The sequence below is a fragment of the Neofelis nebulosa genome, chromosome 6 (genome assembly GCF_028018385.1).
Source record: "Neofelis nebulosa isolate mNeoNeb1 chromosome 6, mNeoNeb1.pri, whole genome shotgun sequence".
Lineage (NCBI taxonomy): Eukaryota > Metazoa > Chordata > Mammalia > Carnivora > Felidae > Neofelis > Neofelis nebulosa.
This window is the reverse complement of record NC_080787.1, coordinates 103,400,982-103,422,811: the sequence shown is the minus strand read 5'-3', so window position 1 is coordinate 103,422,811 and position 21,830 is coordinate 103,400,982. Positions and strand designations below refer to the sequence as shown.

Below are 21,830 nucleotides of genomic sequence, written 5' to 3'. Positions count from 1 at the left end.
ATAGGATAAATTCCTACTAGGATAGCTCTGTGTGAAAATAGATATCACTGGATTGCTGTTTAAAAAAAATTTTTTTTTTTTTTAACATTTATTTATTTTTGAGACCGAGAGAGACAGAGCATGAACAGGGGAGGAGCAGAGAGAGAGGGAGACACAGAATCTGAAACAGGCTCCAGGCTCTGAGCTGTCATCGGACGCTTAACCAACCAAGCCACCCAGGTGCCCCTCACTGAATTGCTGTTTTAAAGAGTTGTTCCTTTTGTACTATAACCTGCATAATAACTCTTTTCAGTGTCATATCAGGATTATGATTGCGTCCAAGCCATCTCAATGATCTGTTTCTGTATTCATCTGTATTTTTTCTTTCTTTATTTTTTAAAAGACTTTTTGTTTTATATAGAGAGTGCATGCATGCCTGTACACATCCGGGGGGTGGGGCAAAGGAAGAGGGAGAGAGAGAATCCCAAGCAGGTTCCATGCTCCGTGTGGAGCCTGTCGTGGGGCTTGATCCCATGACACTGGGATCGTGACCTGAGCCAAAGTGTAGAGCGGACACTCAACCAACTGAGCCTCCCAGGTGCCCGTATAATCATCTGTATTCTTGAGAAATCAAAAGATCCGTGTATAAAATTGTACCTATTTTAAACATACGGGAAAGTTTAAAGATTAGTCCTATGATCACCTGTATATTCACTGTCTAGATTAGGAGTTTGCAAATTTTTTTCTTCTGTGAAAGGCTAGATATTTTCTGTATTTTTGTAAAGGGACAGTAAATATTTTAGGTTCTAGAGGCCAGTCTCTGTCACAACTACTCAATTCTGTAGTTGTAGTGAGTAAGCAGCCATGTAACAGGTGAATGAATGGACATGGCAGTGTTGAACAGAACTTTCTTTACAAAAACAGGCACAGCTGGATTTGGCCTGGCTGTAGTTTGCCTTCCCTGGATCCATATTAAACAGTTAACAGATTGCTATATTTGCTTTCTCTGTAAATGTGTTTATGTATGCATATATATTTTTGTGGACCACTTGAAAGTTAAGTTGCAATCATCATGGTGCTATATACTTTAACATTTTAGTATGCATCTCATAAAAATAAACACATTTTTCTGCATAACCATAATATCATCATTAGAGCTAAGAACATTATAATTTTGTAATTTGTAATAGAACCAAGCCTATAATGTAGCACATAAAGTTTGAAAATCCTTAGATTTGCTTCTCAACCATTGTAACCCATTGAACTGTCTTTATCCCTGTTCTTTTCCTATCTTTTTCTTTAGGTAGATATTTGTATTGTGTCACACTGTTTGCTGCTTTCATTTGACCCAATTACACAATCAAATGAAGGAAATGTTTGGATTTCTTTCATGTGTTTGGTTTGTATTTTTCAAAATCTGGGTTTTGTTTCTATATTTTATATGATTTGAAAGAGATAATTTTGTAATTTATAATCAAAAAAAGAGATCTTACATAGTGTCTAATTTCCATTTGATTGTTGGTACTTGTTATGTAGTGGAAGGAACTGAAGGAAGGTAAAGCCAATCATGTGCTTTTAAAAATTGGCCGACTTTTGAATTTTCATGCTAAAAGAAGGAGGGCAAGTAATATGGGTATTCCCACTGTTTTCAAGCTTAACTTTAATGTGTTTTTACTTGATAAGAAAATTTATAACACTTCTGGTAAAACCCTCTACTCTGTGAAAAGTTATGCTGCACATTTGTCCAGCGTCCTTGCTTTATTTTTCTCCACTCCACTGGCATCTTCTTCCCAGATTCAGCACTTTGTGTTGTCTTCCTCTTATATTATCTCTTAGGCTACAGATGCTAAGCATCATCTTATTTTATCCTTTTAGAAACATCAGCTTTCTTGATTACAAGGAAAGAATTTGGTGTGTTGGTATAGCTGTGGGACTGTAGGCTACAGTTAGGAATAGCATGCACAAAATGAGGTAAAAATGAGAGTATCTTCTTCTAGATTACTGTCTTGATAATAACTACCAGTAGGAGGCAGGTTGATTATTAGGAACAGACTCAAGATTATTGTTACATCTCTGTATTCTACACAGAATAAGCAAAATGTATAAAGTTCTAAAAAAAGAAGCACAACAGCAAGTAATTCAGGATGGCTTGTGTAGGTACTTGGGATGGAGGTTGGAAGTATGTTTGAGAAAGGCAGAACATGATCATTGTGTGCCTGACTTCAGAATTTGGCCATTAGCCTGATGGAGAAGTGGAGCAATGGATTCCAAATGGAAGAGATTCTAATATTTCCCCAAATGGAAATAGTAGATTTTTTTCTGATTGTAAAAGGAACAACATACTGTTGTAAAATGCAGATTAATTGTACAAAAAGTAGGCACTCGTTCACGAGAGTGAATTCTCCACTGCTAGCAGTTAGGTGTGTAGCCTCATGGTGGGGAATTGCATGATGAGTTTTGCAGTGGTGTGGATGGTGGAGAAGACAAGAGGGTGAGAGTAGAAGTAGGAGGCTGTTAGGTCCAAGTGAGAAATGATGAAGACCTATTTCTCAGTAGCAGCTGTGGGAGTAGGAAATGGGCAAGGCTAGGGTAACAGTTCAAGCGCTGTTTAGGAGATAGATGGGATTCAATGACCAGTTGGATGAATGGGCTGGAGGATCCCCCAGAGAAGTGGCCGGAATGGTGGTTAAGTGGATTTCTCAGAACTTGGGATCAAATTGTGGGGTCACTTGAAGTGGCACAAAAAGGGAAAATAGCAGTTTTGCCAATGGCATAATTCGACTGGGAAGTGTGTCCGTAGTTCTTACTTTCATCCTGTGTTTCCAGGCTTTTTTTTTTTTTTTTTTTAGAAGGGGAGCTACAAGTAAGAATTCAATTCTATTTTGACAAGATAAGAGCTATTATATCATACATTTTTCTCTTACTAATTGTTTCTCTCTTAAATTAGTTCAGGGTAGCAGTTTCCTTTGAGAAGTTGCTTCTGTTTTGGTGTGTAACTGTAGCATGACTTTTTTCTTTTTTTTTTTTAATGTTTGTTTATTTTGAGAGTGGATGGGGTATGAGCAGAGAGAGGGAGAGAGAGAATCCCAAGCAGTTTCCGCAGCAGGGCTTGAACTCACAAACCCTGAGATTGTGACCGGAGCTGAAATCAAGAGTCAAATGTTTAACCAACTGAGCCACCCAGGCACCCCACTGTAGCATAACTTTCACATTTTACAAAGTCCTCGTTCGCATCTTTCACTTTTTATTCTGAGGAACTGAGATTGGAGTGGGGTGAGGGAGGCGCTTGGGCAAGTTATTTGCAGACATTTTTTTGACTCTGAATTAAGGGCTGTTTGGGTCTCTGAGTAGGATCTTGCTTTCACCAGATTCTGCTGTGTTTCTCATCATTGGAAAGAAGGCTGTAGAATTCATGGTATGACACTTTGGCTCCGTGTTATTGTCACAGTAATGCAATGTTAGCATGGACTCTGAGTTCTGGGACACAGTGAAGGATCCACAGTATCCAGGTAACTAAAAGATGATTGGTTGGTTGATGGCTGGGGCTTTTGGAACCGAGGCATTCATTTCCTGGTGAAAAAGACTTAGGTCACCGATGCCAACCTCTTTTGCTTTTTCAGATAGGATTAACCCCGAACTTTCATACAGATAAGAATTTCTGCATTTTAAATGGTCCCATAGAAGGAAATTTCACTCCTTTTTTCTTTTGGTTTTCCATCTATGCATTGAGCAGTCCTCATTGTTGGGACATTTTTTAATCTAGCTGAAATGCTGCCATTTCAGGACACTTCTTGTTCAGTTTTATGTTATGTCCTTTCATGAACCTCTTATGAAATGTTGCCTGGAATATACATGGAGTATCACAGTAATACACTACTTTTGGGGTTTGAGAAGATGTGGATAGAGGTTTGAGAAGACATGGGTGAGGGTTATTGAATTATAACACAGTGTTAAGTTAATGTTTTTCCCTGGAGTTATTTTCTTGCTTTATCTCTATTATAATTATTACTACCATTTTTAGTAACCTTTTAATGGATGTAGTTACTCACCTGAGGTATTATTCTAAATAGTATGTGTGAGAATAGGCAGGCTTTCCTTAGGGTCACGGGTTGAAATTGTATAACAGATAACGTAGGATTTAGGAGAGACCTTGCCCCCTGCAATGTTTTCTTGTCTTTATACTGGAAGGAATTAAGATAGTAATGAGAAAGATACATTTTGAAATTTTGCTGTTGGTTTTTGTTTATACTCTAAAGCTTATTTCAGAAACTTGAATTTTGGTTCTATCAGTTGTGTTCTTTATTTATTTATTTACTTATTTATTATTATTATTATTTTTAACTAAGTAGACTCCACACCCAGTGTGGGGCTTGAATTCAGAACCCCAAGATCAAGAGTTGCATACTCTACTGGCTGAGCCAGCCAGGCACCTCCAGTTGTGCTCTTTAAAGTCAGTTTTTTTCTCATCATTTAAAAAGTTGGCTTCCTTGCACCCAACCAAAAAGTGATAAACAGTGATGAAGCATTTGCAAGCTTAGTTAACTGGTGAGTTTTCTCTTGGCTCCTATATTTTACTTACTCTTGGCTCCTATATTTTATGCTTATATCTAAGAATTTATGAGCTAGCATGTAATGGACAGCATTTGTTAGAAGCAGGCATTTCTGAGTTCAGATCCTAGCTGTTTAACTTCACAAATCACGTACTTCGTGAAGCCTTTAAAATGAGGTGGAGAACTATCTCACAGAAGTTTTACGAGGCTTAGTTGAAATTATGTATATAAAGAACCTGGTACAGTGATATATAGGGGGCTCTAAAAGACACTGGCTCCTTCTGTTTTACATAAAAACAAACTTGAGCTCATAAAAAGTGGGAAACCAAAATCTCTTAAAAGTTTCATTTTTTCCCTTAAAAAAAAAAATCTAAATGCCATCTCCTTTAGGCTTTCTCATCTTGTGGAGATGGGGATAGATGCACTCACAATACCCTGGGGCTTTTTCTCTTTCAAAGAGCTCATTATTCTGTATTTTAATTGCTTAGTATAATGCTTGGCACAGAAATGGTCCTATTTGTCGGAGGGATGTCTTGCAAAGAGAGAAAATGTTCTCTATTGCTTTCTCCTCTTGAACACCTCAAAAGTTGTACTGAAAAAAAAAAAGATTTATTTATCCTCTCAGGATAGTTGGTTTGTTTTGGAAGAGAAATGATACATTATAGTTAAGGAAATTAAGTACAGTATTACCAACTGGCTTAAAATCCTGATGTCTTCTGATATATTCCTTATTATCAGAGTTTTTATGACTTGAAATGAAGGCAATAGTGTGCTTTTAAATGTTTGAGAATATGAAGTTTTTGAAGGGCTCAAGAACGACTATTTCTCTGAACTTGATTCATTCACCTGACATTTATTGAGTACTTCTGTATAGTCTAGACCCTGTGTGAAGGGCTATCAAAAGCCAAAGAATTTCTGATGGTTTCTGTCCTCAGGGAATTTTACTTTAGTGACAAGGCAGACAAGAAAACCAACCTTACATTATAATTGAGAAATATTGTAGTACCTGCCTAGAAAAGGTAAACATGGGAAGACTGTCTATTCACATTTGGTACACGAATGTGTTGTCTGTACCTGTGTTGGTGGTGGCTGCAGCAGGCGAATATTTTGGAGGAGCTGGGATTTGAAGGAGGGGAGGAGGAAGGTTCGGGAGAAAGCCATTGCAAGCACCTGTTCAAAGGCAGGGTGGTGTGAGAAGCCTACAGGTTGTTCTTTGTCTGATGAAGCTGGGATCATCAAGGACTGAGTTCCTTCTGTTTGCTTCACGGTCCGTTGGCATAATAGAAATTACCTTGCAGTCCAAAATGATGGCCAGAGTGCCACCCATCGTGTCCCAGTACCAGACACACTCCCAGCCAAGTCTGTTCCCTTCAAGTAACTTTTCTGGAAGGTCACAATCCATGACTTCCACTTACAGCTCGTTGGCCAGTCCTAGCAGCTGGGAAGGCTGGAAAGGGTACACTATTACTTGGGGGCATGGTGCCCAGGATAAAACCAGAGTCTGTTACTGAGCAGTAAAGGGAGAATAGGTATATAGACCGCCAGCAGTGTCTGCCACAGAGAGGATTGAGAGTGGAGGTGGGGAGACCAGTTTAGTACAGCTGCTAAGTAGTAGTAGCTTAGTCTCTTACAGAAGAAATTTGGTTGATAGTCTTGAAATGCAAGAAATGTAACTGTTTGGTAACTAAGTAGAGAAGCTATTCTGCGGGGAAACCTAGAGGGTCGAAGCCATGGTTTTGATACCATGCTAGTTCAAGTTTTGGGAGTAAAAATCGTGCTTGAATGATTTTAATCCTTGAGTTACAAATCTTTCCACGCTTTTAGAAAAATTAAAGATTTTGGTACTAACGAGGAACATTGATAAGAATGGCATCGATAGGAATTACATTCCAAAAAACTATCCAGCGTGGCTTTTCAACTGGGTAACATACATTCAAAGGGGATTTGCAATTAGTTTTTCTTGAAGATGAAATCACGAGTGGTTTTATTTTTCTGCTCTATACTGTAGGTTTTATACACTTGGCACATGGTGACTTTTTTTTTAAATGGGGTAAAATGCACACAAAATTTACCATTTTAATCATTCTTAACTGTACAGTGGCATTAAGTACATTCATAGTTTTGTGTGCTGTCACCACCATCCATCCACAGAACTCTTTTCATCTTGCAAAACAGAAACCCTGTATCTTTAAAGAATAACTCCACATTTCTCCCTTTCCCCCAGGCTCTGGCAACTTCCATCCTACTTTGTCTTTATGCATTTGCCCACTACCTCAATAGAAGTAGAATCACACAGTGTTTGTCCTTTTGTGACTTACTTACTGCGTCTAGCATAATATCCTTAAGGTTAATCTATGTTGTAGTATGTGTCGGAAAGCATACACCACATTTAGACATTTTAAAGCATTATTTTATTTTTTTAATGTTTATTTATTTTTGAGAGCAAGAGTGTGAGTGGGGGAGGGGCATAGGGAGAGGGAAAAAGAGACTCTCAAGCAGGTTCCATGCCCCCTGTGGAGCCCCCGAGGGGCTTGATCTCACAACTAGGAGATCACGACTGGGGTGGTAATCAAGAGTCAGGTGCTCAACTGACTGAGCCACCCAGGTGCCCCGAGTTTATACCACGTTAAAAAAGAAAGTTTGAAGATCTAATTGGCTTTATTAAATGATTCATGAATCAGGTAGCATCTCATCCAGCAAGTAGAGAGGTGCTCTGAGGAGTTGAACAAAATGGAAGGTTTTTATAGGAAAGAGGGTGGGGCAAGAGAGTTCTAAGCAAAAGAGAAGAAAGGACTGTTTCAGGCAAGATCATGTGTCCTTCAAGGAATGGGCTGGAGGTCTTATTATGCAGATCACCATATCTTCTTTTGAGGGATGGAGAAGGCCCGTGGCACACCTCAGTGGTGATGATCAAAATTTTTGACTGACTAGTTAAGACTTACATTTCTAGGGAAGTTGAAACTACATTTAGATCTGGTGTTAAGCCCTGGTTTACTGACTTGGGGCCTTAAATTAAGTGATGCCTCTTAGGACTTTTGATTTTCTTTTTAACAGTTACCTCCTTGGGATTAGACTCTCAGTTTAACTGAGAGATGTGCTCAAAATTTAAGGCATTGGCACTACTCTCAGCTATTGCTCTGGAAAGTTCCCACAGTTGTTGTTGCTGTTTCTTTATGTGGTATCCATAGGTCATGTTTTTGGCCTAATCTCTGTGATATTCACAAGCAACAGCTTCAGGTTTGCGGTTTTTAAGTCAGTCATCCTTGTTGTTGTTGTTGTTGTTGTTGTTGTTGTTTCTCCTGACATCCCCGTCTTAGGGAGATCATTTGCTTGGTGGTTAGTGGCTGCCAACAGGCGCTTAGAGTTTTTTTGAGAATGCAATTTGCCAGTGAGATTATTACGATTACTATAAATGGATAATTTCTTTTTTTTTTTTTTTTTAATTTTTTTTTCAACATTTTTTATTTATTTTTGGGACAGAGAGAGACAGAGCATGAACGGGGGAGGGGCAGAGAGAGAGGGAGACACAGAATCGGAAACAGGCTCCAGGCTCCGAGCCATCAGCCCAGAGCCTGACGCGGGGCTCGAACTCACGGACCGCGAGATCGTGACCTGGCTGAAGTCGGACGCTTAACCGACTGCGCCACCCAGGCGCCCCTAAATGGATAATTTCTAATGTTTGGAGTGCATTTTGGAGCCATGGTCCTCAAGACCCAAACAAATTAAATCATATGGATCAAAGAAAGACCTGCTGAATGAGTCACCTTTTTTTGGCCACGTGGCCTGCCCAGTGATCTTAGGTAGTTAAGTTTCAGTTTCCCCAGAAATGTTAATCCAGCTATAATTAACTAGTGGTATTGGCTATAGCGTAAACACCTCCTTGCTCAGCTAAAAGATAATCAAGAGCTATCCTATTATCAAGAAAAACTCTGGCTAGAAAGTCTAAGGACCTCTTTTGGGCTGCTATTGCTTTTGCAGTTTTTGCAATAATTTTAAGAATTAAGGAGAAGTTCTTGATCATAGCCTCATTACATTTATCCCTAACCAGGGAAATAGGGACCTGTCAAAGAAGTGAATCCTGAATCGTGAATATCTCCTGCTAGTTCCTTTTTAAGTCAGCAATGTTAAGTATAGGGGAGCCTGCCAGTGAGATGTCTTATTTTGCTTAATAAAAGTTAGAGGCATAGATTTTCTCCTAGCCTGATATAAATGGTTGTTCTAGTTTCCAGAAGTTACCTTCTTAGTTATGGCCTGGGAGGTAAAGATGAGTATGTTATCTTTCCAAGCCAATGCCAGAGGAAAGGAAAGGAAGAGAAGAAAGAGTTTCGTGTTTAGTTAAAGTATGAAATCTTGATCCATGGTCCTGGGCAGTAACAGTCTACCTTGATGTCAGCTACTTCTCTTCCTCATCGAATTGATTTGGCGGGTCTCCCCTGTCTGTGCAGCACTGGATGTCGGGTGGAGCCTTTTGTGAGATGTGTATTCAAGGCTCAACGTCTTTTAATTTTGCAGCAGTGTCCGTGGTCAGGAGCACTTGGTAAGGTCCCTTGCAACGAGGTTTGAGGGCTGGTGTCCTTTGATGATGTTTCTGGAATATCCAATCACCAGGCCTAGAATGTGACCAATGGGATCCTTTGAATTGGGATCTGGGATGGCTTCTTTAACCTGTTAATGATAGGCTTGAGCGTAAGACATTAGAGACTTATAGTAGCTGGTCATACTAGGCTGAAATAACAAGGGATCAGCAGAAGGTGATAGATATTGGTCTCTTGGTGATTTTCTCATGTGGAATGAGTTTGTTTTCCAAAGGGGAAACTGGGAACAGTCAGCAAGATCAAAAGCAATAGCTTAGCCAGGAAAGTCCAGGAGTTTTATCAAGTTTAGAAGTTTTAAGTTTGAGGATCCCATTAGTTCTTTCAACCTTGACTGATGACTGAGGGTGATAAGGGCAATGAAAATTCAGAGAAGTTTGCAAGTCTTTCATTAAGGCTTGTATGATGTGCCCAATGAAGTGGGTGCCTCCATCACTGGAGATTACAGGAGGTATGCCTCAACTATACCACAGTTTGTTTATCCATTTACCCATCAATGGAGACTTGGTTGAGTTCCAGTTTTAGGCTATTATGAATAATGCTGCTATGAATATGGGCATATAAATATCTCTTTGAGAGTCCCTGCTTTGAATCCCTTTGGCTATATACCCAGAAGTAGAATTGCTGGATACTATGGTAATTTTATTGTTAAATTTTTGAGGAACTGCCATACTGTTTTCTTTGCAATTACCCCATTTTGCATTCTCACCAACAACACACAGGGATTCCAATTTCTCCATATCCTCACCAACACTATTTTCCACCTTAAAAAAAAAAAATTGTTAGTAGCCATCTTAATGGGCGTGTGATAGTATCTCATTGTGTTGAATTTTTTTTAAAGCTTATAAAATATTTAAGAGTGAGTTATATAATCACATGGCGGCAGTTTTATTTAATTAATTAATTAACTTTAAGTAGGCTCCTTGCCCAACATGGGGCTCGAACTCACGACCCTGAGATCAAGTCGCATATTCTACTGATTGAGCCAGCCAGGTGCCCATATGGCAGCGATTTAAAAAAATGGAACAAAATCACCAGTGCTACTCTAACACCAATATTATTTTAATGTTATCTGGAGATGTATGACCATATATATATTACTCATGATTGGAGTCATAAACATTTCCCTTTTTTTTTTTTAACACGTTTTGTACAACAATCATTTGAATTTTAAGTTCCCAGGAAAATGTTACAAATGCTGAAGAATCTATATAGCATGATTGAACTTACGAACATTTATAATTGTTTGGTTTCTTACATATAGAGAAGTGCCTGGTTTATATGATTTTAGTTCCATAGTCTGGATGATACAATGACTAAGTAGTCTGTTTGAATTGCACATCTGCTACTTCTGGCTGTGTGTGTTTAAGCAAGTTTCTTAAGGTCTTGTGTCTCAGTTTCTTTATTTGTAAAGTGAGGATAATACCTCAGAGTTGTGAAGACCGAATGACTTAATACCTGTGGAGCTCTTGGAATTGTTCCTGGCACATCATGCATCTCATAGTAGACTTTGCTGCCCTTATTGTTTTATGGGGGGAGGATTTTATCAGCTTGGTTTTTAGAAATATATGCAAGTAAGTAACTTAGTGTCTTAGATCCTTAGCTTAGAATGTCACAAGCAGTGTTTTAGCGGAGGGTGCAGTCTATAAGATTGTTTTGGGAATTAAGAGAAGATAAATCTGAAGCAGATAATGTTGGGCAAATAGCTAAATTAGTAATATGGTACAACCGTCTCTTGGGGACTGTGATTTTTCAGGCTGCCATTTAGCCCTGACAACTACTCTAGGCTCTTTTGGTCAGTTTAGTCTTTTTGCTTTGGGCTTCCTTCCCCGTCTCGTTCCCCAGATTCCTTGGTTTGGTGCTCTGTATTCCCTCTAACAACTTAAAAAAAAAAATTCTTATTTATTTTTGAGAGAGAAAGAGAGAATGAGAATAAGAATGAGTGGGGGAGGGGCAGAGAGAGAGGGAGACAGAGGATTCTAAGTGGGCTCTTGAGCTGACAGCAGACAGCCCAATGCGGGGCTTGAACTCATGAACCATGAGATCATGGCCTGAACTGAAGTCAGATGCTTAACCGACTGAGCCACCTAGGTGCCCCTATAACAGCTTTCATTAAGTTGGTAATTTAAGTCAGATGCACTGATTTAAATTTTTACAAAATATAGCATTCTGTGATTTTTAATACTTATTTCATTTGATATTCAGTATAAATCTGTGAGATGGTGAAGGAGTCCTCATTGAACAACTCTGGTTGTGCTAAGAGATTAAGTGACCTGCTTGATGTCTCAAAGTAATTGAATGGTTTATCTGGAACTTGAACTGAAGCCATCTGACTTTAGGGCAAATGTTTTATAATATTGTTTCTTCCTTGACATAACATGTTTTAAGGCAACACTTTGTTTCTTCTTCCCTAATTATTTGATGACATTTTTAAGGATTTCTAAATATTACATAAAGATAACATGCCCCCCTCTTTTAAATTAAACAGAAAATTTTTTAATGTTTATTTTTGAGAGACAGAGAGACAGAGTGTGAGCCAGGGAGGGGCAGAGAGAGGGAGACACAGAATCCGAAACAGTTCCAGGCTCTGAGCTGTCAGCACAGAGTCCAGTGCGGGGCTTGAACCCACAAACTGTGAGATCACGACTTGAGCCGAATTTGGACGCTTAACCTGACTGAGCCACCCAGGCACCCCCCCCCTTTTAAATTTAATAGCTAGTAAAATTATCCAATTCCTGCCCATCTACATCAGCTGCATTTTGTAAGTCTTTTATCCTACAAAAGAAAAGAATGAGTGAAATCTGAGTTCTAAAGATTTTACCTGATTATATCCTTAATTTTTTTTTACAAGGGTGTTCTCTGAAAAGCTTTTCATGTTTTATACTTATATTTATTTTATAATATTGGAAAAGGTAGATTTCTCCCTTACTGCCTAGCATATGTAGTACCTTGCTCATTTCAACATTACTGTCCAACTTAAATTAAATCTTGGCATTAGAATATCTTTATGGTTCTACTTTTCCCTTTTTCCTCTGCCTTGTCCTCTTCCAGATCTGTTTCTAATTGTTTTTCTTCTGTAGCCCCAACAATCTCGGGTCCTAGAAAGAATGTACCTTGAGCTGTAGGGTCTATCACATTTCATGATGTGAAGAATATTTTTCTGCTTAACTGCTCTTATATTCTTAATGTATGTATTGGCTCTTCACATAATTTCATTATTTATTAATTTATTAATATTTATTATTTATAAGTAACCTCTACATCTAGTATGGGGCTTGAACTCACGACCCTGAGATCAAGAGTTGCATGCTCTACCAATTGAACCAGCCAGGTCCCCCCTCTCTCACGTAATTTTAAAAATTAATTTGTCACTTTCGGCATATATGAATTCCTACCTTGTTGCTCCTCTTAGTATCTCCAGTAGTACAAGTCACTTCTTTTGGTGAGACTATAAATTAAATAAGGCTCAACTTTTGGTTTTTTTTCATGTAATTAGCTGCATAACATATAATGAACTCTGAATATTATCAGTATACTGTTGATTTGCTCATTGTCAAATCTGAGATCTGATTTCCTTGGCAGATATGTAGACTTGTGATAGGCATTTGGCATTTTATGTTTTGGGCAGTGTAACTTTAAATCTACATAAACTTCTCTGCCTTTTGCCTCTGCTGTGTTCATAGATTCCAGGAGGGCTTCGTGTATGGACCTCAAGCGTTGGAGGTAGCAGACTTTTCAGCAGAAGGTAAAGCAGAGTGTTGCCTTCTGGTGTCACTGTGTGTGTGTGCTGGGGTGGGTATGTGACAGGTGAGAACTCGTCACAAATGTCGCCACAAAATAATTTATAAAGATGCATTAAATAATTCACAAAATTAAAGACCAGGTTCTATAATTTTATTTAGTATTATTAAAATCCGTACAAAATATAAACCTTTAGATAGAACTAAAGACTGAATTTCACTCTCTGCTGTTAACTAAAGAGTAGGAGTGATTAAGAAAAGAGAGCATCATAATGTATGGTTTCTACTGCCTCGCTTTCTCAGACCTAGCTTCGTGATGATTTCTTCCTGGGAAGTTGTCCAAGGCATTATTCATATGTTGTATTCTTCCCTGCTGCTCCTTTTACTGAAAGATTGCTTCACAATAGAGGCAGCCTAGTCCATGACTCATGACTAGAGGATAGACATTCTTGCTGTAGGTCCCATGTGCCAAAAATGTTAGTTTCCAATATGTTAATTACTTCTCTCTTCAGAATGTGTTAATATGCTCTTCTCTCAAGTTAGTTCTTGTCTCAGGAGAGAAACAAACACATCCCACATATTTGTAAAATATGTTTTTATAGAGACCTTCTTAATGAGTTACTTTTAAAGAAAATAATGTGACACACCTTTCCGGGGTAATGCTCCTTTGACTTTTTTTTTTTTTTTTTTTTTTTTTTAACAATAGAAACGTTTTACCTTTTATGTGGCAGTTAGTATAGATAGTACTTTCTGTGAATTTGTAAAACCACTTACGAACTTTCTTCGATGATGCTTGAATAGAGGCTTTTTGTTGTCGTTTGTTTTGCTTTTAAAGATCTATAGCAGCTGACAAAATGTTGTAGTCTAAGACATAATGTTCATAATGTGGCTAGTTTTTAGATAGATTCTGAATGGGATTAGAGGAATGGCTTTCTTATTTCTTCTGGAAATTTCATCTGTAGTGGCTATACCTTATATTTTAAATGCAGGTTGTACACTTTATGCGAAGTTAGGGTAGTACATATTTGGTAAATTTCTACTCTGTGCCCAACACAGGATCATTCCATTTTATAGCCAACCGAATGTAACTCTTTCTTTCTCTTTCCTCTTATTCAGAGAAGCTTTTATTAACTAGGAGATAGTTAATGGGGAGATAAATGAGTTTCAGACTGTTTATTGTAGTTAGCTGCAATTTTACCTCTTAGGCCTTTTCTCCTTTCTTTTACTTTTCAGTGGCCAGTTGGAGGATATTTTCTATTTACTGACAATATTAGAAGTAATTTCTTGAAGGCCTTTTCATGCTTCATTTTCAGGCTAGTTGGCTATATTCACTACTGTTGAATTATGCAGCCTTATATTTGCTTAATTAACCTGAGTGTGGTATATTTTGTTACCAGTTGAGAATCTCGATATATTACCCTAAGCATTAGCATAAAAGATATAAGATATAAAGTTAAAGATAAAAGAACGTTTATAAAGATAAAAGTTCTGCTTCTATCAAGGCAGAGAAAGACTCTCCTCCCCATGTCCTTATCCCCCAATTTCTATGAGATGTGATGTGATGAAATAGATGGTTCTAAAATATTTTTTCAAAAATGATTGTCTTTATTTTTTAGAGCAGTTTTAAGTTTACAGAAAAATTGAGTGGAAAGTGCAGAGAGTTTTCATATACCCCCTTACTCCCCCACCTTAACCATCTTGCATTAGTGTGGTACATTTGCTATAATTGATGGGCCAGTATTGTTAGATTATTATTAATTAAAGCCCACAGTTTACCTTAAGGTTCACTCTTTGGGTTGTATAATCTGTGGGTTTGACAATGTATAATCATATGTATCCACTAATATGATATCAAACAGAGTAATTTTGTTGCCCTGAACATATCCTGGGCTCCGCTTATTTATCCCTGGCTTCTTTCCTTTGGGTCCCTGGCAACCATTGATCTTTTCCCGTCTCTATAGTTCTACCTTTTTCAGAATGGCATAGTTGTAATCATACAGCATGTAGCCTGAGATTAGCTTCCTTCATTTAAGCTTCCTCCATGCCCTTCTATGGCTTGATAGCTCATTTCTTTTTAGTGCTGAATAACATTTCATTGTCTGGATGGACCACAATTTATTTATCCATTCACCTACTGAAGGATATCTTGATTGCTTCCAGGTTTTGGCAATTATGAGGAAAGCTACTATAAACATTCATTCATGTGCCAGTTTTTGTGTGGACATAGTTTCTAGTTCATTTGGGTAAATACCAAGGAGTGTAATTGCTGGATCGTATGATAAGAGAATGTTTGGTTTTATAAGAAACTGCCAAACTCTTCCAAAGTGGCTGTATCATTTTGCATTTCCACCAACAATTAAGTGGCTCTCCTATTGCTTCACGTCCTTGTTAGCATTTGATTTTCTGGGTTTTGGCCATTCCAATAGGTATATCCTTTGTCCCATTGTCAGAGATCATTTGACTATCTTTAAGTGGGTCTATCTTGTTTTGTGTTTTAATTTGCAGCCCTGTAATGACATATGATGTTGACCATCTTTTCATATGCTTATTTGTCATCTGCATATCTTCTTCGGTGAGATGTCTGTGTAGGTCTTTTGCCCGTTAAAAAAAAATTTTGTTTAATGTTTATTCATTTCTGAGAGACAAAGACACAGTGTGAGTTGGGGAGGGACAGAGAGAGAGGGAGACACAGAATCCAAAGCAGGCTCCAGACTCTGAGCTGTCAGCATGGAGCCCGATGTGGGACTCAGACTCATGGACCGCGATATCGTGACCTGAGCCCAGTCAGACACTTAACTGACTGAGCCACCCAGGTGCCTGTCTTTTGCCCATTTTAAAATGGGGTCATTTCACCTCAATAAATGGGGTCCCTTATTGAGTTTTAACAATATCAAATTGTATATTTTGAATACCAGTCTTTTAATTGATATATATTTTGCGAATATTTTCGCCCAGTCTGTGACTTGTCTTTTTAGTCTCTTGAAAGTATCTTTTGCAGAGAAATTTTTAATTTTAGTCAAAAGTCATCTCCAAACTCAAGATCATCTGGATCTTCTCCTACATTGTCTTATAGGAGTTTTACTGTTTTATATTTTACATTTAGATCTGTGTTCCATTTTGAACTAATTTTTGCGAAGGGTGTAAGGTCTGTGTCTAGATTAATTTTTTTTTTTTATGTGGATGTCCCATTTGTTTAGGCACCATTTGTTGAAATACTGTTTTTTCTCTCATGTTGTCCTTTGTCCCTTTGTCAGACAGAGATCATTTGACTGTATTTGTGTTGGTCTATTTCTGGGCTCTCCATTCCATCTTATCAATCTATTTCCTATTCTTTTGCCAATGCTCCTCTGTCTTTTTTTTTTTTTTTTTTTTTTTAAACGTTTATTCAGTTTTGAGAGAGAGAGACAGTGCGAGCAGGGAAGGGGTAGAGAGAGAGGGAGACACAGAATCTGAAGCAGGCTCCAGGCTCTGAGCTGTCAGCACAGAGCCCAATGCAGGGCTCAAACTCACAAACCATGAGATCCTGACCTGAGCCAAAGTCTGACGCTTAACCAACTGAGCCACCCAGGTGTCCCAATGCTACCCTGTCTTGATTACTGTAGCTTTATAGTAAATGTTGAAGTTGGATAATGTCAGTCTTTTGCCTTTTTCTTCTTCAAAATTGTGTTGGATATTCTGAGTCTTTTGTTTTTCCATGTTAACTTGAGACATTTTGTCAATGTCCACAAAATAATTGGCTGGGATTTTGATTGGGATTGTGTTGAATCTATAGATTAAGTTGGGAAGAACAGGTATCTTGTCAATTGGGGTATTCATAGTCATATACATGGAATCTCTCTCCCTTTATTTAGATCTTTCTTGATTTCATTCCTCAGTTTTCCTTATATAGATCTTGTACATCCTTTGTTAGATTTATACAAAAGTATTTCATTTTGGGGGGAGCTAATGTAAATGTTATTATGTTTTAAATTTAATTTTAACTCCAACTTTTCATTGTTGATATACAAGAAAGTAATTGACTTTTGTATACTAACCTTGTATCCTGAAACCTTGCTATAATCATTTATTTGTCCCAGGAGGTTTTTTTTCTTTTTTTTTTTTTTTTTTTGTTGATTCTTTGGTATTTTCTCCAAAGATAATCATATCATCTGTAAACAGAGAGTTTTGTTTCTTCCTCCTTAATTGGTATACTTTTTATTTCCTTATTTTACTGTATTAGCTAGGACTTCCAGTATGATATTGAATAGGAGTGCCTTTTTCTGATCTTAGGGAAGCCATCTAGTTTCTTTCCATGGAGTATAACAATCTTAATAGATTATCCTAATCAATAGTATAAGAGATGTAATGTACTGCTCATATTAGGTCATAGGAGGACTCTTTCTCTTCCTCCCACTCTCTTCTTCTCATTGAATCTTCTGTAAGAAAGATAGGATTAAATCAATGGTTTTAAAAATATTTTAAATCGTGGGATTCAGGCAGTTTTTTAAATTTTATGTTATATCGTAACTGCACACATTTCTTAGTTCCTCCACTCTTTTATGAACTTCTGTAGGACGAATATTTTACCTTAATATATTATTATAATCCTTGTAGGGTCCAATATGCACTGCCATAGGCAAAACTATTTGTTGAATGAAAAACTTAATTTGAGACTCTTACTGTAAACCTCCATTTTATTAGAAAAGGTAGATAACCAATAACATCAGCCCTCTTATCAATTAATCCATAAAATTTTTGATTGTTAGTTGCTAGGTATTGTGATGGCTGTGAAGGCACACATGATGACACCTCCACTCAGAAAACTATTATCCATATAGGAAATGTTAATTTCAAATGTTATGTTTCATTTTTGCTGTTATTTGCCAAAAACTCATATTCCTGTATCCCTTCCTAAGCATTCTAATTGAAATGTTTACTCACAGGCTTCTTCTTTCATATTATCTTAAAGAAAGTTTGCAATTTTTTAAATGTTTACTTATTTTAGAGAGAGAGAGAGAGAGCGAGAGTGAGCAGACAAGCATGAACAGGGGAGGGGCAGAGAGAGACAGAGATACAGAATCCGAAGCAGGTTCCAGGCTCTGAGCTGTCAGCACAGAGCCTGACGCAGGGCTCGAACTCACGGGCTGTGAGATCATGACCTGAGCCTAAGTCGGATGCTCAATGGACTGAGCCACCCAGGCGCCCCTGAAATATACATTTTAAAAGGGTGAATTTCCATGGTGCCTGAATTCTTGTTTTGCTTTACTGTGCTATATGTTTTTTTTTTATTTTTTTAATGTTTATTTATTATTGAGAGAGAGAGAGACAGAGCATGAGCAGGGGAGGGACAGAAAGAGGGGGGAGACACAGAATCCAAAGCAGGCTCCAGGCTCTGAGCTGTCAGTACAGAGCCCGACGCAGGGCTCAAACTCACAAACTGGGAGATCATGACCTGAGCCAAAGTCGGATGCTTAACCAACTGAACCACCCAGGCGCCCCATACTGTGCTATATGTTTTTTTAATTGATGTACAATTAACATACAATGTTATATTAGTTTCAGGTGGACAACATAGTGATTCAACAATTCCATACATTATTCAGTGCTCTTCATGATAAGTGTTGTAACCATCTGTCACCGTACAATGTTATTAAAATATTGACTGTATTCCCTATGCTGTACTTTTTTTCTTAATTTTTTTTTAACATTTATTTACTTTTGAGACAGAGACAGAGCATGAACGGGGGAGGGTCAGAGAGAGAGGGAGACACAGAATCTGAAACAGGCTCCAGGCTCTGAGCAGTCAGCACAGAGCCCAACGCAGGGCTCGAACCCACGGACAGTGAGATCGTGACCTGAGCCGAAGTCGGACGCTTAACCAACTGAGCCACCCAGGCGCCCTCCCCTATGCTGTACTTTTAATCTCCCTGACTTATTTATTTTATAACTGAAAGTTCCTACCTCCTAATTCCATTTGCCTATTTCACCCATCTCCCCACCCACCTTCCCTCTGGCAACCACCAGTTTGTTCTCTGTATTTAAGTTTATTTTAAGGGTTATTTCTTCATTTGTTTTGGTTTTTAGATTGCTCATATATGTAAAATCTTAAAAAAAAAAGAACTGACATTTATTGAGCCTCTTAGCTGGACACATGCTAAGCATTTTATATATATGATCTCAATTATTTTCAAGATAGCTGTGTAGTGTTGTTACTATTATTCTCAATTCATAAATGCAAAAACTGGTAACTTGAGGGTGTAAGTAACTTATTAGCTGTGTGACTTAATATATATAATAGGTGTATAATTCCATATCCCATGCTCTCTAAGTCACACATTGTGGAAAAGTACCATATGAAGTGGCATGTGATGAATGTCATGTGTATAGTACAGAGATGTGCTTGGTGAATGCAGAGAAGAGATAAAGTGTTCACAAAACTTCTGGAAAGCTTGACCTTGTCTTAATGGATAGGATTAATAAGGGGAAAGACAGATCAGGGGGATTCATAACCATGGGAAAGACAGAGGGCCACAAACAGGAAGTATTTTGTGATTTGACAGTATAATATAAAAATGTAAGAAAAATTTCTGCTATAGTAGAAAAATGCAATAGAACTAATTTTGTCTTTTACTTATTAAAAAAATTTTTTTTTAAATGTTTATTTAGTTTTGAGAGACAGAGCGTGAGCAGGAAAGGGGCAGAGAGAGAGAGGGAGACACAGCATCTGAAGCAGGCTCCAGGCTCTGAACTGTCAGCACAGAGCCTGACGCGGGGCTTGAACTCAAGAACTGTGAAATCATGACCTGAGCCAAAGTCGGGTGTTTAACCAACTGGGCCACTCAGGCGCCCCATGTCTTTTATTTTAAATGAGAACCCCTCTCCTCCATTTTCCTCTTAAAATCATTTCAACTGGATTTGCTTATTAGGTTTTGAGTATGAGAGTGGATCACAGAACCACTGCATGGGAACATGTCCTCAGTCCCAAAGCTTATCTTTGCTGGGTTAGGGCAGTCAGTGTAGCAAATGCAGAGAGAGCAAAAGCCTGGGGGTGGGTGGGGGGGGGGGTGGGGGGGGGGTGGGGGCGGGGAATGGAAGATCAAAGGAATCTTTTAAAAAGGATTTTCCTAAAATCAAGTAAAATCAAGTATTTATCCCTTTGCCTTATCTCATTTGGTTAAGTATCCCACAAATAGCCATTAATATGCTAAATGCTGTGGATTTGCAAAGGCCTATAGGAGGTATCATTCATTGTTTTCAGTGAACTTAGTGTTTACTTGGAAAGAGAAGCGTAAAGTAAATAATTAGAAACCACTTAGCAGTGCTAAGCACCAAATCACGTAGTTTACATTGTTAATACTGTAGGATCCTTTTTCTTCAATGATGTTCTTCAGAGTTCTGTCCTCTGCTATTTTCATGCTTTCATTTTCTAAATGCTTTCACCTCTCCATCTCCTGTCCACATCTCCCTTCTAAGATACTGGTTCATCCAAATGCCTTTTGGGCATCTCCATTTAGACAATACCACAGTCCTTTCAACTTCAATTTACCTGAAACACGGAATCACAAACACACAGATTGCTTAAAACCTTCTTTTCTTGGATTAAGTCCAGTTTCCTTAATGTGGTTCACCTGCTCTGTTTGCTCTGGCCCTGCCTCTTTTCTCCTTCAGCTTTAACTTGCTTTCACCTGTTTTCAACCAGCCTTACTGAACTTCCAATGCATCTTACTCTTCTGCATCTGACACATGCTATTCCCTTTTTCCAGAAGGGAAACAAGAAATGAAGCTATCGTGCAGACTCCGGACACAGACTTCCTAGATCCAGGTGAATCCTGAATCTGCCACTTACCTAGCTGTGTGATCTGGAGTGAGTTACTTAACCTCCCTGTTTTCAGTGTCCTCCTCTGTACAGTGAGATGGTGATAGTATCTGCTTCACAGCATATTGTGAGGATTAGAAGAGTTAATACAGTTGAGACTCTTAAAGTGGTGCCTGCCTCGTACTAAGTACTATGTAAATGTAGCTATTATTACAACTCTTATTATAAATGTGCTGTGCTATTGGATTATATTAATTTTTATGTTTTAAAGGTGATGTAATGATAACAGAAAAAATATTGTTTCCCTCCAAGTTGATTTGGCTGGCTCTTATTATTATTTATCTTTTTTCTTGGATGAGCAGCAGCTTTATATTTCTAACTTCTTGTTTTTTAGCTTTTTAGTGACTAAAATTTGATCTTAGGTTGACATTCTTATGAAATGGATCATTTGACAACATTAGGTTTACCTGATTTTTTATACAAACCAATTAGTTTTTGTTCATGGAAATTTTTAAAAGAAAATTAATTCTTTTTTAAAAAAATATTTATTTATTTCTGAGAGGGACAGAGGGTAAGCAGCAGAGGTACAGAGAGAGAGAGAGAGAAGGAGACACAGAATCCAAAGCAGGCTCCAGGCTCTGAGCTGTCAGCACAGAGCCCAACATGGGGCTTGAATCTACAGACCGCGAGATCATGACCTGAGCCGAAGTTGGACGCTCAACTGACTGAGCCACCCAGATGCCCCTAATTCTTTTTTTTACTAAAAAAAAAAAAAAAAAATTAAATTTTAGAGCAAGAACAAGGGTAGAGGAGAGGGGCAAGGGGAAGAATCTTAAGCAGGCTCCATACTCAGTGCAGAGCCCAATGCAGGGCTTGATCCTAAGACCCTGGGATCATGACCTGAGCCAAAATCAAGAAAGAGTCAGACTCTCAACTGACTGAACCACCTAGGTGCTCCAGAAAATTAAATCTTAATAGCTAAGAGCTGACTTTTTACTTTATGATTTATGTGCCTTGCTGGTTAAAGTTTCAAGTAAAGTCCTTTAAAGGATTTCTCTTTTTTCTTTCAAATGTTGTTCAGAGATTGTGGATTATAATGGTTTGAATGGTTTGGGTTCTAGCAGGGATACTCACTATATTATTAAATAGACTGTCTGAAAGGGAAAACTCTATT

General features: G+C 38.1%; 1 protein-coding gene across 8 annotated transcripts in view; it reads left to right on the top strand.

The window, feature by feature from the left end:
* CDK19 (cyclin dependent kinase 19) overlaps positions 1 to 21,830 on the top strand; it is a 195,454-nt gene that overhangs the window by 35,910 nt on the left and 137,714 nt on the right. For 4 of the 8 annotated variants that reach the window (XM_058734968.1, XM_058734971.1, XM_058734975.1 and 1 more), the window contains one exon: positions 12,805 to 12,866. The exons of 3 other annotated variants lie outside the window; for them this stretch is intronic. In XM_058734968.1, coding sequence (XP_058590951.1) covers positions 12,805 to 12,866 — 62 coding nt within the window. Of the gene's footprint in view, positions 1 to 12,804; positions 12,867 to 20,637; positions 20,663 to 21,830 lie in introns of those variants that run through there. One more of the 8 variants, XM_058734973.1, reaches the window with a different exon arrangement.